The sequence below is a fragment of the Dipodomys spectabilis genome, unplaced genomic scaffold (assembly GCF_019054845.1).
Source record: "Dipodomys spectabilis isolate Male_0828 unplaced genomic scaffold, ASM1905484v1 ptg000104l, whole genome shotgun sequence".
Taxonomy (NCBI): domain Eukaryota; kingdom Metazoa; phylum Chordata; class Mammalia; order Rodentia; family Heteromyidae; genus Dipodomys; species Dipodomys spectabilis.
This window is the reverse complement of record NW_024870781.1, coordinates 666721-681191: the sequence shown is the minus strand read 5'-3', so window position 1 is coordinate 681191 and position 14471 is coordinate 666721. Positions and strand designations below refer to the sequence as shown.

The window sequence follows — 14471 nt, the reverse complement described above, 5'->3', positions numbered from 1 at the left end:
AAGGAATGGCCCAACCACTGGCACTCTGGCAAGGTCAGGCTCACAGGTGCCTTTGCTTAGGGTGCTGGCTCTTGTGAGCCCTCCTGCACCCCTCAGGGATCTATGGCCACAGTTCTGGGGCAGTGACAGCAGCTCGGCCTAGCTCAGCCCACAGTCTGCATGGAAACATCTGGTGAGTACTTAGAATGCTACCTCGCAGAGTCTCTTCTGCTTCTGAAAACCACACAGCTCAAAGCTTTGTTGGAAGATGAGAAGTGGCAACCTCGGTCTTACAGTCCCGAGTGTCCCGGGCACAGTCCCGCCCCCCGCCCAGGTACCCACCGAGTACTTGCTGCAGACATTCCGCTCAGCTGTACAGTCCACTTCTGCGATCTTGACCTCTGCCAATCCAGGGAAGTCCTTCCTGGAGAGCTCCTCCCAGGTAGGTGCCAGGTTCTTACAGTGGCCACACCTGGGAACAGACAGTGACCGTGCTGTGAAGCATGGGAAACATGCTGTGATGGGGGCACTCGGACAAAACCGCCACTCACCATGGTGCATAGAACTTGATGAAAGTTATTCCTTCTGCAATGGTGGCATCAAAGTTCTTTTCAGTGAGGGCCAGCACTGCACCCTTCAGGGAGGAAGGAGAAGGCCAGGTTCAAATACATCACTTGAGGCACGAGAAATACCATGTTCCAGGAACCACATACAGTGCCTGTCTTGCTCCAAAGTCACTTGCATTGCACAAGCCACGCACGAGGCAGCTGCAGCCCGTGGAGCTGCTGCGATGGGCGTACAGGACACTCACTGTACAACTGTGCCTTTCTTGTGGGACACTGCAGCATGGGGACAGTGGGTGTTTTACATAACACAGGCTGCTTCCCATTCCTACATCCCAAGTAAGAAAAATGTTCTTCCAAGCTCCAGATGGGGAATCTTTGCACAGGATCCAAAGCAGTTTGCTTTAAACAAAGTTTCTCTCACAGGATTGTGCCTGTGGGTTCCTACACAGCTGGGCCTGCGATCCTCTCTGAGATGGTGGGCACCTTGTCTCGTGACGCCTCGCCACATGCTGCGCTCAGGGTTCTCAGGCCAGGTGGGGCCCCTGTACAACAGTACTGCCCTTCTTTACATCCAGAAATGCGCCACGCACTCACCGAGGCCACTTCATGGTGGAAAGCCTCATTATAAATAGAAAGGGTTGTGTGATGAAAACATCTGACATGTAATGGCCTGCAGTTTGGGCTGACCTTCAATAACCACCACACAGAGCTGCGGGATCGTTTGTTGAAAGCAAATGAGCTGTTAACACCCAGGCTGTCCCCACTGTACGAAGGCGCAACGGGGAGTGGGCTGTTGGGACAAGGGGGCTCCCTGCTGCATTTTCCACTTCCAAACCAGAACTCCAGTGAGTGGCGAGCAAGCAGCGCTGAGGGCTAGTAGCTGGGAAACGAGCCTCTGATGTCCTGGGGGAGACACGCCAACTACCCTTGACTAATGTCACCTGCAGCGCAAAGCTACCCGCCTATGCAGATCTGCAATGCTCCACACTGCGACACACTCTCCCCTAAGCACCCTCATCTTGAAACCAAACTACACCTTCTTCCTTCGTGAGTCCTTACCTGTAGAACCACCTCTTTTCCTGCCCTCCCCTGCCTGACGTGCTCAGAAGAGCTGCATTCCATCTCCTTTCTCACCCTTCCTTCAGGTTCTGTCTTCCAGGGCCCAAGACAACAGTAGATCTGGCACAGCTGAAGGTCGCATCTCCAAACCTTCCAGGGGCTCCCCAGCCATCAGGACCAAGTTCTTGGCCCCTGGCTTCTTCCCTGCAGCTCCATCTGTCCCCATCTTTGCATCTTACACTGCGCTCCTTGGCCTGCTACCATCCCGCTGCATCCAGCATAGCTGCTGACAGCTCCCGGGCCTCCTCTGGGCCCAAACCGCTGCATCTCCCCACTTAACGTGACTTCTGTGCACACATGCTGTCACAGCCCGTGACACCTTCCCCTATACACTTGTACCTGGCACAGGCACGAAATGTGTTAGGTGTTTAGTCTTGTTTCCTGGTAGCACAGGCCAGTGGGTGAAATAAAACAAGGGCTTGGTTGAAACATGAAGCTACCTGAGTGAATGAAGACAGCAGGTTGGTACATCAGAAGCTCCCCTAGCAGATGAAATATATACACACGCGTGCACAACACCCCCAAATCAATCCTGTGGCCACACCCCATATTGTGCTAAGGTGAAGGAACCCTGGGCACTTGTGGTGTAGGCCGAATGGGGCTGGGCAGCAGCCAAAACTTCACAGCAAACTCCCTCACATTTATCACCCAGAGCAACTAGGTCCAAAAGGAAGGCTTCATGAGATTAGGAATGGGTTTTCTGTGTGCCTCGGGGTATGAGAAGGGACATTTGTATTTACCAAGGCCTTTCAGCATGTAAAATTAGACGAAGAACATGTTTTGGGTTCAGAAGGTAACTTAACGGCCCCTCTGTCCACAGGTGGGGTTGAGGACATTGTCCTCTCTCTGCAGGTGGGTGGGCAGTCGGGGCCACCCCTGTCATTCTCACCGAGGGCGGCAGGCACGTACCTTGTCACCTGCGGGCTCAGCAGCCAGCACTGGGGCCTCTGAGGGCGGGATGGTCTCTGGGGCTCCCACCTCTGGCCCCTGCAGCTGTGACTCGATGTAGTCTCTCAGCGACTCCAAGTCTCGCTTCCCTTTGTACTGATCCACCTGTGGGGGACATGGGCCATGTGGAGATGCTGCCCCCCTCACCTGCCGCCTCCACCCCATCACCATTTGGGGATGGGGCAGCACTCTGCTGCCCGAGGAGTTCTGAGAAATTCTGGGCCAGGTATGGAAGGAGGGAAGAGGCAATGTGCTTAACTACAAGAGCCTCTCAAGTGAAAGATACTTGTTCCAACGGTGGATGTGGCCTTCTGCCACCAACTCAGGGGCCTCCAGCTGCGGATGGGCCATCGCCCAGGAACCAGATGCCGACCTACCTTCTTACCATCTCGGAACCAGAGCAGAGTGGGATAGCCTCGGACCTGGTTTTCTGAGCAGAGTCCATAGTGCTGCGTACAGTCAACCTGAAAACAAAGAGTTGCTGATCAGCTTAATCAAGAAGGCCTTCTTGATTAAAGGGACGTGCTCAGAAGAACTGCATTCTGATGCCCTCTTCCATCTCCTTTCTCACCCTCCCTTCAGGGTCTGTCTTCCAGGGCCTTCTTGATTAAAGGGACTTTGTATTTTAGAAAACATTAAAAAAAAAAGATGCAGCTTTTAGAGAGACTTCTCCTAAAAGCCAAAATACACTCAGTTTATGGAGTGCAATGATGAGATTTGAACTCACATGAAAATGGCAATATTCGGGAAGCAATATTTTAGCCTGAGCAGGTCAGCAGCTAGAGTTAAGGAGACTGACCTAACATCTGGGTACAGGGTTGGGCAGGATGCTTACATGGGCAACTCCCAGCGCCAAATGTTCACACCGAGGCAGTTTCAAATCAAGGCGAGCAGGGCTGGGCTGTGGCTCAGTGATAGTGCAAGTGCCTGGCACACACAAGCCCGGGTTGGAGTCTCACACTCCACATGTGCAAGCAGTCAATTTTTTGGCAGGTGTACTTGGCATACAATAAAGGTGAGGCTGTGAAGATGTCCAATTCAGATCATGCATCCTTAAATCTGTAAGCTTTATTTGTCAACAATTGTAGCTCAAGCTTTTTATTCCATTTAAATCTTTTATAAAGATTCTGCTTGCCCAACATATTCCTAGAACAATTTATTATGCCCTTTTCTTTTACTAGTGGCATTAAATTGGGCTTATCAGGACTAAGGTGTCTTACACCATGCCAACAGATTAGGGTATGACTGCTTTACACCTTTAGACTTCAGTGAGGGCCAAGAAGGTAAACAAACCTAGAAAGCCTCACGTAGAGTACAGGGAGGGCATGAGCAGGTGTGGGGCCCTGTAACTAACCCAGCCAAGCTGCCCAGAGAAGAGGCCCCCCCAACCTGGGGGCTGAGTCTTCTCATGCCTGCTTCTGCTGGGACCTTGACTGAGATAAACTGATTATAAACCTCTCAAGAAAGCTCAGGAAGCCATGTAAAGGAAGCATATAGTTAGGAGATAAAGGGATTATTTTACAATTATCTCCATAAAATGTTCAATATAATCATAACATGTAATTAGAACACATAAAAATATTTAACAAATGTGAAGGAACAAAGCAGTGCGTTTTTACCTCCCAACTACACATGCAGGTTTGCCTCCATTTGCAAAGGGGCAGACTGATGCATGAGCATTCTAAGCCAGGTCTACCCAGCCCCCAAGTGGTGCTTTTGTCTACCTTATTGTAGTAGGTAGACTGACACAGCTACTTCCATATACAAACCAACCTGTGGCAAAGTACAAAATTGGGATTTTCTTTTCATGAAAAGGAAACCCTGGGGCTGGGAAGGTGGCTCAGTGGTAGAGCACTTGCCTTGCATGCCTGAGGCCCTGGGTTCGATTCCTCAACACCACATAAGCAAAAAGAAAAAAGCCGGAAGTGGAGTTGTGGCTCGAAGTGGTAGAGCGCTCGCCTTGAGCTGAAGAGCTGAGGGACAGCGCCCAGGCCCAGAGTTCAGGCCCCACAACCGACCAAAAAAAAAAAAGAAAGAAAAGGAAACCCTTCTGGTGATGTCTGGTGGGTGCCAGCAGACAAGTGAAGTTCAAACGGCCTAGGAGTTGCTCTTGATAGTTCCAGAAAGTCTGGTTACACGGAAACTGTTAGACAGTGCTTCTGGCTTTTGGTAAGTGGAGACAGGTGGAAAAAAATCCCTGGCTAACAGCGAGGAAAGGTCTGCAGTGAGCCTGTGCAAACCCACAGCCCAGGGCCCTTCAAGAGAGAATGCCTCGGTGAGTTCCACGGTGTGCTGTGGATGTTCTACAACGCACTACCCTGTGTCTCTGCAGAAAGGCTTCAGGGCTGCCAGTTCAGAATTGGCACTCTCTTCAAAATAAACAACACAGCCAATGCCCTCATTTTATCTCTAGGCTGTGGAAAAGCTAGCACACTCTAAAGCAGGCTGCCACTGGTGGAGGTAAAATGAATCGTCAAGTGGCACACTAGATGGAACTAATAAATCAAGTCTGCAACTTTGCACACAGAATAAATAATGGGCTACTCCACTCATTAATCCAGCACCACACAGCCAATTTACAGTTTAATAAGGGCTTTCACCTACCTTGCCCATCTTGACAGCTTCAGAATGTTCGAGACCCAGAGCCAGCTGCTCCCAGGTTGGAGCCAGAGCTTTACAGTGACCACACCACGGAGCAAAGAACTTGATAAAGTGGTTGCCTTTAGTAGAGGGCCAAGAGAGAAGGGGTGGGGGAGAGGATCTGTGATTTACGTCATGCTATATGGTGAGTTGACTTGAAGAATCAGATCTTTGTTCACCTGCTTAGTAAACCTCAGTTCCCTTGAACCTTTTAAGTGGTAAGGAATGACCTGCAGTCCTATGTTTATAATGAGTTCATAATGATACTCAAAACTAAACCTTTCAAGAATAGGAAACCAATTCACGATTAGAAAACTGGCAGTAAAAGGCAAGAATCAGGCAGTTAGCCTGTCTTCTTTATGAACCATAACCATAACCAAGAAGCAATAAATGAGGATGTTTTTCTCCTGCTTAAAAAAATGAAAGGAAGCCAGATAGAGGTGGCTTATGCCTGTAACCCTAGCTACTCAGAAGACTGAGATCTGAAGATCATGGTTCAAAGACAGCCTGGGCAGAAAAAGCCATGAGACTCATTTCTAGTTAATTACTACAAAGTCCCAAAGTGGAGCTGTGGATCAAGTGCTAGAGTGCTAGACTTGACACAAAAAGCTTAGGGACAGCATCTGGGCCCTGAGTTCAAGCCCCAGGACCAGCACACACGCACATGCACACAAAAGGATTTGAGGTGAGCAGGAGCACACCCACACAACTGAAAGGATGTGAGGTCAACACTAGAGCTACCAGCACAACTATGTTTATTGCAGCATTATTTACCATAGCTAAGATATGGAACCAACCCAGATGCCCCTCAGTAGATGAATGGATCAAGAAAATGTGGTATACATACACAATGGAATTCTATGCCTCCATCAGAAAGAATGACATTGCCCCATTTGTTAGGAAATGGAAAAACTTGGAAAAAATTATATTAAGTGAAGTAAGCCAGGCCCAAAGAAACATAGGTCCCATGGTTTCCCTTATTTGCAATATCTAGTATATGTATGAGTCAAGCGGAAAAGATCAGATAATGTGATATCAGAAACATGAACCCTTAGATATGTATTTTAATGTTTTTTTCTTTCATGCATGCGTTTCTAACGCATTTATAAGATTATCTCTTTGTTGCTTTGTATGTCCCTCCCCCACAGTATAACCCCTGCTTTCACTATATAAAAAAAAAAAAAAAAAAAAAAAAGAATGTGAGGTCAGCCCCTGCCCTGCTCATGAGTGGATGCAGATTGTTAGGGCTACTCCCACCGTAGACACAACCAGACACACAGCAGGCTGAGATGACGCTGTTCCTAGATGTGACTAGTAATTTACAAAAAGAATTCTGGGAAAGGAGTGTATAAACCACCATGGGGATTCAATCAGCAAAGTCCAAAACATGCTGCAGGCTCACAAACCAGGTGCAGAAGGAAGAGATGCTAACAGAAATGTGTAAGAACACACATACGAGGTGAGGGAAGGGGTGATGTCCAAGAGGAAATGTACCCTTTACCTGATTTATGTAACTGGAACCTCTCCATACATGAACATTTTTTTTAAAGGACATACACACAGAAATCTACACAGACGTTCCTCAACTCACAACGGGGTTAAGTCCTGATAAGCCCCCACTGTGTATCAACAAGCATTTACTGTACCTTTAAACCCAATGTAAAACAAAAACTCATTCAGTTGGGCTAGTCAGGAGCCATCAGTATATAAAAACAACCAAATCACAGTGCACAGAATAGACACATGAATGATTTTAAAACAGGCAGTATAGAAAGACTGCCACCAGCGCCTGGCTTCCCTTTTTTGTTTTTAGTTTTGTCTATCATGGGCCTTGAATTCTGGGCCTGGGTGCTGTCCCTAAGCTTTTTTGCTCAAGGCTAGCACTTTACCATGGTGAGCCACAGCACCACTTCTGGTTTTCTGGTGGTTAACTAACTGGTCTGGCTTTGAACCTTGATCCTCAGATCTCAGCCTCCTGAGAAGCTAGGATTACAGGCAGGAGCCACTACACCTGGTTTATTGGAGCGGTTTCTACAGAAGCTAGCAAAGTGCTGGGAGGGAGGGAGGGCTGTGAGATGGGACCCCAGAGGCGGCAGTTTGATGTCTTGGTCTGGAAAGTGTTCGCAGTGTTTGCAATTCACTAGTGTTTGATCTCTCTGTTGTTATGTCATAAAATAGAAGGTTTAAAAAAATAGTTATTACTCTCCTGCCTAGGGGTGGGAGGAAAAATAAAATTCTCAAGTACCATTATCTGGACATTGAAGATTTTTGTCTGTGCTGCTCCACCTGTGGCCAGACAGAATGAGCCAATGGATGCTGATGGTGGCCTGGCTTAGACTCCACCACACCAATGCTAGTGGCTGCAGCCCCATCACCATGGCAATAAGGCACTGGGGAAATTGTGAAGCACTTATTTGGAACTCATGCTAGGCTAAAAGCATATGCAGACAGGTAGACAATCTGCCCCAGGCTACAAGTAGAGAAATTTCCAGAAACCCACTCAGTACTGACAGAGCAGGCTGGCAGGAAGCCAGGCTTCCCTAGGAGGAAAGAGCCTCCTGGGGCAGCAGACAAGGGTGTACAGGATGCTGCCTTCAGCAGGGCCTTGCTCTCACAGTGAGCTGGCATGGACTTACAGGGGCCATCACTAAGAAGATATAATAGTCTGAACCCATTAAGCTCCCTAGGGGAACCAGGTGGAGGTCCCAGGGTTGGAACACGGGGTACAGATTAACTTCTAATAGAAAGAGGGAAATGCTAAAGACATGGCCAGGAGTTATTTTAATAATAAGCTAGAGGAGAACTCAGGCTCCCAGCATGCAGAAGCTACAAGGTCAGGTACAATCCTAAGCTTTTCCTCACAGCTTGGTACTTGCTCACGTTAGAGATTGTTCATTACTTAGGAGCCCTTCACAAAAACGTGAGCTATAGTACAGAAAGCTATTACTTTTGTAAGAAGAATATTAAACGGACTCATAAGTAGCAGCAGTCCCTACACACTGCTTCAGGACAGTAAATACGTGATTAGCGTTAATATAAACACTTTCTTATCCAAGGGTAGGAGGTAGTTTGTATGCACATTATGTGTGTTTATTTGTGATTTGTGAGGCCTTTGCTTAACATCAGGCCTGCCTATTTACAAAGACAGAAACAAAAGGAGGAACAATGTCTAAGAGCAGGTGGGCAGAGAGATCCTCATCGGGGGACAGGAACTGTGCTGTCTCCATCCTGGCCCTGTCTATAGTGTCAGGAAGCAACACCCACCCTTCTTACAATCTTACCTTGTGCAACATGCATCTCAAAATTGCTGGCTGAGAGCTCATACAATCCCTGCTTGAGCTCAGGGGCTCTGGGGGGTTCTGCTTCCGGCTCTGGTGTCTACAGGGAGAAACAAAGCTATGGTCACTAAAGACACAGTGAAGCCACTGAGGTGACTGGCCTCTGATGACCACTCGCACCCAGCACCTCTGTGCAGTGCTGCCGGGTTAAACGAGGTCAGGGGGTCTGGGTGCTTTAGCAGCACATCCCTTACCAGGCTCACCCTGCAGGACTGAGGCTCCAGGGCAGCCAGCTCTACCCCAGAGCTAAACCACAGGAAGAGGAGAGGAGCAAGGAAAGTCCAGCCCAAACCGTGTCTTCTTAGAAATGTAGTCTGAGACTTCACATAGAATACAAAATAGCCTTCCCAACAGGCTCAACAGCAGGACAATGGGGGAAAAAAAACTAATAAGAAACCACTGGGGAACAACGGGGCCTGGTTACCCTTAATTCATACAGCGGCAGGACCTGTAGAGCAGAGTAAAACTGCAAAAACTGATAGAAAAGTGGCTGATAGGAAGCATGTCTACCAAATGTAAAGAACGTAACCGACATCACTAAGTTTGGGATGGAACCAGAGAGAACACTCTGTAGAAGATGCTTCTGCAAGTACAGTGGTTCCCCCATCATCGTCAGGGGACACTTTCCAAGACCTCCAAGGGATGACTGCAATCCCAGACGGAGCCCAACCCTATAGCCAGTGGCTTTTCCTATGCCATACAAGTGCCTAAAGATTATATTTATAATCTGAGTACAGTCAGGGACTAAAAATAATCACAATCCACGGAAAAAAGTTATTCAACACTTGTAAGCACCCACATGAAAGGATGGCTGAGAAGTAGGTGAACACTTGTGGCACTCATAAGGCACACACTTTTGGGTCCTCAGCCACTGCTCAAGTGACCCCCCCCCCCCAGAATCCTGGGGACTCCACAATGTCATAGAAACCAAACCAACAGCCTCACTCACTGCTGAGAGTAGAAAATGAGGACGCTGACATGACTTCTGCATGTACTTGTGCCTTTCCTGGAGCGTGAACTGGGCGCTGTCCTTGAACTTCTTTTTGCTCAATGCTAGTGCTCGACCCCCTGAGCCACAGGTCCACTTCTAGCTTTTTCAGCTAGCTTCAAACTGCAATCCTTAGGTCTCAGCCTCCTGAATACTTATTATAACAATTGTGAAGGCAAGGCACTGGTGGCTCATGCCTATAATCCTAACTACCCAGGAGGCTGAGATGTGAGGTTCCTGGTTCAAAGGCAGCCCGAGCAGGAAAGTCCGTGAGACTCTTATCTCCAATAAACCACTCAGAAAATCAGAAGTGGCGCTGTGGCTCAAATGGTAGAGCTGAAGAGCTGAGGGACAGTGCCCAGGTCCAGAGTTCAAGCCCCATGACCAAACAAACAAAAAAAGTGAGGGCTGGGAAGGTGGCTCAGTGGTAGAGCGCTTGCCTTGCATGCTTGAGGCCCTGGGTTCGATTCCTCAGCACCACAGAAGCAAAAAGAAAAAAGCCGGAAGGGGCACTGTGGCTCAAGTGGTAGAGCGCTAGCCTTGAGCTGAAGAGCTGAGGGACAGCGCCCAGGCCCAGAGTTCAGGCCCACGACCGGACCTCCCCTCCCCTCCCCCCCAAAAAAGTGAGCAACCAATGCCTGGCCTGACACGACTCCTAGAACACTTTTTTGGCTTTGTAACTCTTTGTCAGGGATGTATTCTACAAAAGTCACTCTGAGCCTGGCACTGGTGGCTCACACCTGTAATCCTAGCTACTCAGGAGGCTGAGATCTGAAGATTGTAGTTCAAAGCCAGCCCAGGCAGGAAAGTCTGTGAGACTCTTATCTCCAGTTAACCACCAAAAACCAGAAGTGGCGCTGTCACTGCAAGTGCAAAAAGAGCTCAGGGACCATGCCCAGGCCCAGATTTCAAGCCCTAGGACTTGAAAGAAAAAAAAAAAGTCACTTTGAAGGACAAAAATATTCTTTACAAAGATAAGCAGCAATGCTGACAATCAAAAAATTAGAACCTCAATATCCACTGAGAGTCAAGTTACAATAATTCCACAATCCAATCATAAAATATCAATATAACATCATTAATGACATACTTATGATTCCAGCTATTTATGAACAAAGCAGAAAAGCAAATATGGAAATAAAAATGGAGGAAAAATTAAATGGCAGATTGACCTTTTTTATATTGCTATTAACACTAAAGAGAAAGTTCAGATTTATTCTTCATATAAAATGTATTTAGGTATAAATACAAATAAACTTTTTCAAATTTTCACTTAAAAAAAATCTAAGCTCTGGCAGGATTCAGGTAGCCCATGCGTGTAATTACAGCACTCAGGAAGCAGAGATCTGAAGATCATAGTTCAAAGCCAGTCCATGAGGCTCTCATCTTCCAACTAATCACTAAAAATCTAGAAGTGACACTGACTCAAGTGGTAGAACACTAGCTTTGAGCAAAAAAGCTCAGGGACAGTGCCCAATCCCTGAGTTCAAGCCCCATGACAAGCACAAAAAAAGAGAAAAAAGTGCCAGTGTGAGGGCCTGGGGTTCAAACCCAAGGACTGACATACATGCACACACAAAATCCAAGTTCCACTTCATCATACCCAAGTGACACTGGCCACCTTTTATGGCCTTCTACAACCCCCTTCCTTTCACCCTCTCTCCTCAATTTCTCCAGTTCTAACTTATAAGAGTGCTGGAAAAGCCAGGCGCCGGTGGCTCACACCTGTCTATAATCCTAGCTACTCAAAAGGTTGAGATCTGAGGACTGCGGTTCAAAGCCAGCAGAATGTCCACAAGACTCTTATCTCCAATAAACCACTCAGAAAACTGTAAGTGGCACTGTGGCTCAAATGGTAGAGCACTGGCCTTGAGCTGAAGAGCTGGGGGACATTGCCAGGCCGAGAGCTCAAGCCCCATGACAAAAAAAAAAAAAAAAAGAGTGCTGGAAATGCAGCACATCATGTGACCTTTTGAAGTGGTTTTTCACTTCCTCCACTGCTTACTGATGATCCACTGATACTGATGTGTGTCCTTTCACATTGCCAAGGAATAGTCCGCAATATCGAGGCACCAGTGTGCTTAAGATTTACCTCTTTAAACCCAATGCTTTCAAATTCCAGCTAACACAAATACAACTGCTATGCAATAAGTAGATAGATAGCTGTGCTGCTCAGGCCTGTAACCCCAGCTGCATAGGAGGCAGGGATTGGGAGGATCATAAACCCAATCCAGACCCACAAAGGAGACCTTACTTGAACCAACCAGCTAGGCTGGTGATCCATACCTGTCATCCTAGGCTAGAGGAAGTGGCCCAAGGCTGGCCCTTGGCAAAAACAAAGTGGAGAAGGAGGGGGAAAGGATCAAGTAGCAGAGAGACTCCTTAACAACTGAAAGAACTTGAGTTCAAACCCCAAAAAAGGGACAGAAGGAGAAAAGAGAGGGGGAAAAAGGGAAGAAAGGAAGGAAAGGAAAAGAAAGAAAAAAAAGGGCAAGCTTTAAAGTACTCCACAGTTTCAAAAGCTAAACAGAGCAGCATGTAAGAGACCTGGGTTTGACCCCAGTACTACATTCAAACTGAATGAATTTCAGAGTAAGCACTCATCACTCTGAAACTTTCTAGGCAGCTTCATGGTAACATGAAGGGACCTCCTAAGACTATAAATATTGTACAAAGATTGGATTTGGGCGTGTGTGTGCGTGCGTGCGTGTGCGTGTGTGTGTGTGTGTGTGTGTGTTATCCCTAACAAAAATAGAAAGCATCAATGAGTTTCATGTTTAGCCTTGGGCCCCATCTCAAGATATCTCATTATGAATATGCAAACATTCCAAAATCCAAAACACTCAACACTTGCTGCGAGTTGTTTGGGGTAAGGTAAGGGATACTCAGCTCATATTCAAACTTGTCCAGAGCAAGAACACTGTCACTGTGACAAGAGATCTGAGGACAAATAGGGAGCTCAGATCCCTATTACTCGGAGAACCTAAATCATGGCGCCTGGATTCTATAGTTCTAGAGTAGATTCCACACAGCATTCCCTCTACATGCAGACAGCAAATCACCTCTGGACTTCCATGCTGGGCCCAAACTTGCCTGTCCTCCTCTGAATGCACTTGAAGCTGCTACTTACTTTCCTTATGGAGTTTTTCCTGAGACAATTCTACCAACCTGACCCAGGCTGCTGAATAAAGCCCTCATAGAAGATGGGCTTGCGGGGGGGGGGGTGCAACATTTAAAATTTTTCTGAGGCTATTAACACCTCTTTAAAGTTCTCCTCATATCCTAAACTGCCCCCTTTCCAAGAAAGGAGGACATCTTCCCAGAAAAATGTGAAGCTGAAATCTGTATCCACACAGATTTAATCTGTATATAAGTTATATCTGTATGGAAATTACTCATCCAGCCTTCTTGCCACTAAGATGAAAGGGATTTTCCCCACTAATAAAAGGAGGTTGTTAACTCTGCTGAACCCTATTTGATGCCATGAACCAATACTCTTCTCCATGCAGTTATGGAGCTTTTAAGCATGCACTATCATAGCACTAAAGCAGCAACTGAGTTTCTGAGTAGCTGTGATATCCAGAGAGAGTACAGGACACCTGCTGGAAAGTGACACTAGTGAGCTGCAGAGCTCCAGATGATGGAGGGGGAGGTGGGGGGAAGGCCCCAGAGGCATGGCGCATCTGCAGATAGCCACAGGCCACCTCCACACCAGCCCACGCTGCCCTGACCCAAGCAGTCGTACTTAAGTGCTGACACTGAAGCCACAGACCTCAGATGCTCTTGCTATTAACTCATCATAGACTTTCAACAGGGGATGCTCACCATTCCCTAATCCTAAGAACACACAGCTACACTGTCCAAAGCACACACCACCCCATCTCTGTGTGCCCAGGCCCTCACCTTTTATCAGGAAGCACCAGACACAGGGAGGAACTTAAGGATTACTTTATGACTGCAGTGAGTTACAATAAAATGAAGACTTTTAACATAGGTAGGCAGCAGAGGAAGGGACATTTTTCTTAGTTAAGCAACATTCTCACAGTGTCCTCGCAGTACCCCCCCACACATGAGATGAAGACTAAGAGCATTTGCTAAGGGTGGTAGATTACATGATCAGCGAAGCCATCAAGGGCCTTGGGAGACAGAGAGAAAAGGAAAGAGCCACACTCTGCCCACAGCTGGTGGGATTAAAGCTACACACCAAGGGGGTGTTTGAGAGGTGAAGGGCAAAGGTCCTGGTAGAGAATTGGAGGGCCCAGAGGCTAAGCTGCCCCCACATGGAGGAAGGAACAGAGAGAGAGGGGTGGTCACTCACAGCCGGCTCCTCACTCAGTGTCTGCAGCATCCAATTCTCCAGGGCCTGGAAGTCCCGGGGACCCTGGTACTTCACTGCTTCTTGGCCAGGCTTAAAAAACTTGAGGCTGCAATAACAACAACAGTTAGGCAGAGCAGGGGTCTAAGACACTTCAAAGTTAGAGGAATTATCAACTTCACTGAGAGCCAGACAGAAGTGAGCAGGCCAGAGCAGTTGGCCAGGTACCTGACCCCCTGATAAAAACTTCAAAGAGAAACATTAAAATTATGCTCCAGGACATAAATATATTCATGTAACCCCCAATTGTCAGAAGTTTCTGATGTTATTCAAGGCGTTATGAAAACCAAGGTGAAAACTTGCTGGAATTAAAACCCAGTGCTTACTGCTCTGTGCTTGGTGCATGAGTTCTGAAGCTGCATCTCCCCGTTACGTGTGCCCTATCCTTCCTGGCAAGGTACCCATCATCTTTTGCTGCTGCTGCTGGATGTGCGGAGGATGAAGACAAAGCATGATGTCGCTGTATTATACTACGCTGACCGATATCAGACTGTCCTGCAACGCTATCAGAACTCAAG

The 14471-nt window shown here is 47.4% G+C and overlaps 1 protein-coding gene across 1 annotated transcript in view; it reads right to left on the bottom strand.

Moving 5' to 3' along the window:
- Positions 1-14471, bottom strand: part of Txndc5 (thioredoxin domain containing 5) — a 29347-nt gene that overhangs the window by 2151 nt on the left and 12725 nt on the right. The window contains exons 3-9 of the mRNA XM_042687137.1: positions 13897-14002; positions 8534-8630; positions 5217-5332; positions 2990-3076; positions 2574-2717; positions 531-613; positions 322-451 (exon numbers count right to left, since the gene is read on the bottom strand). Of these exons, the coding sequence (XP_042543071.1) occupies positions 322-451; positions 531-613; positions 2574-2717; positions 2990-3076; positions 5217-5332; positions 8534-8630; positions 13897-14002 (763 nt within the window). The remainder of the gene's footprint in view (positions 1-321; positions 452-530; positions 614-2573; positions 2718-2989; positions 3077-5216; positions 5333-8533; positions 8631-13896; positions 14003-14471) is intronic.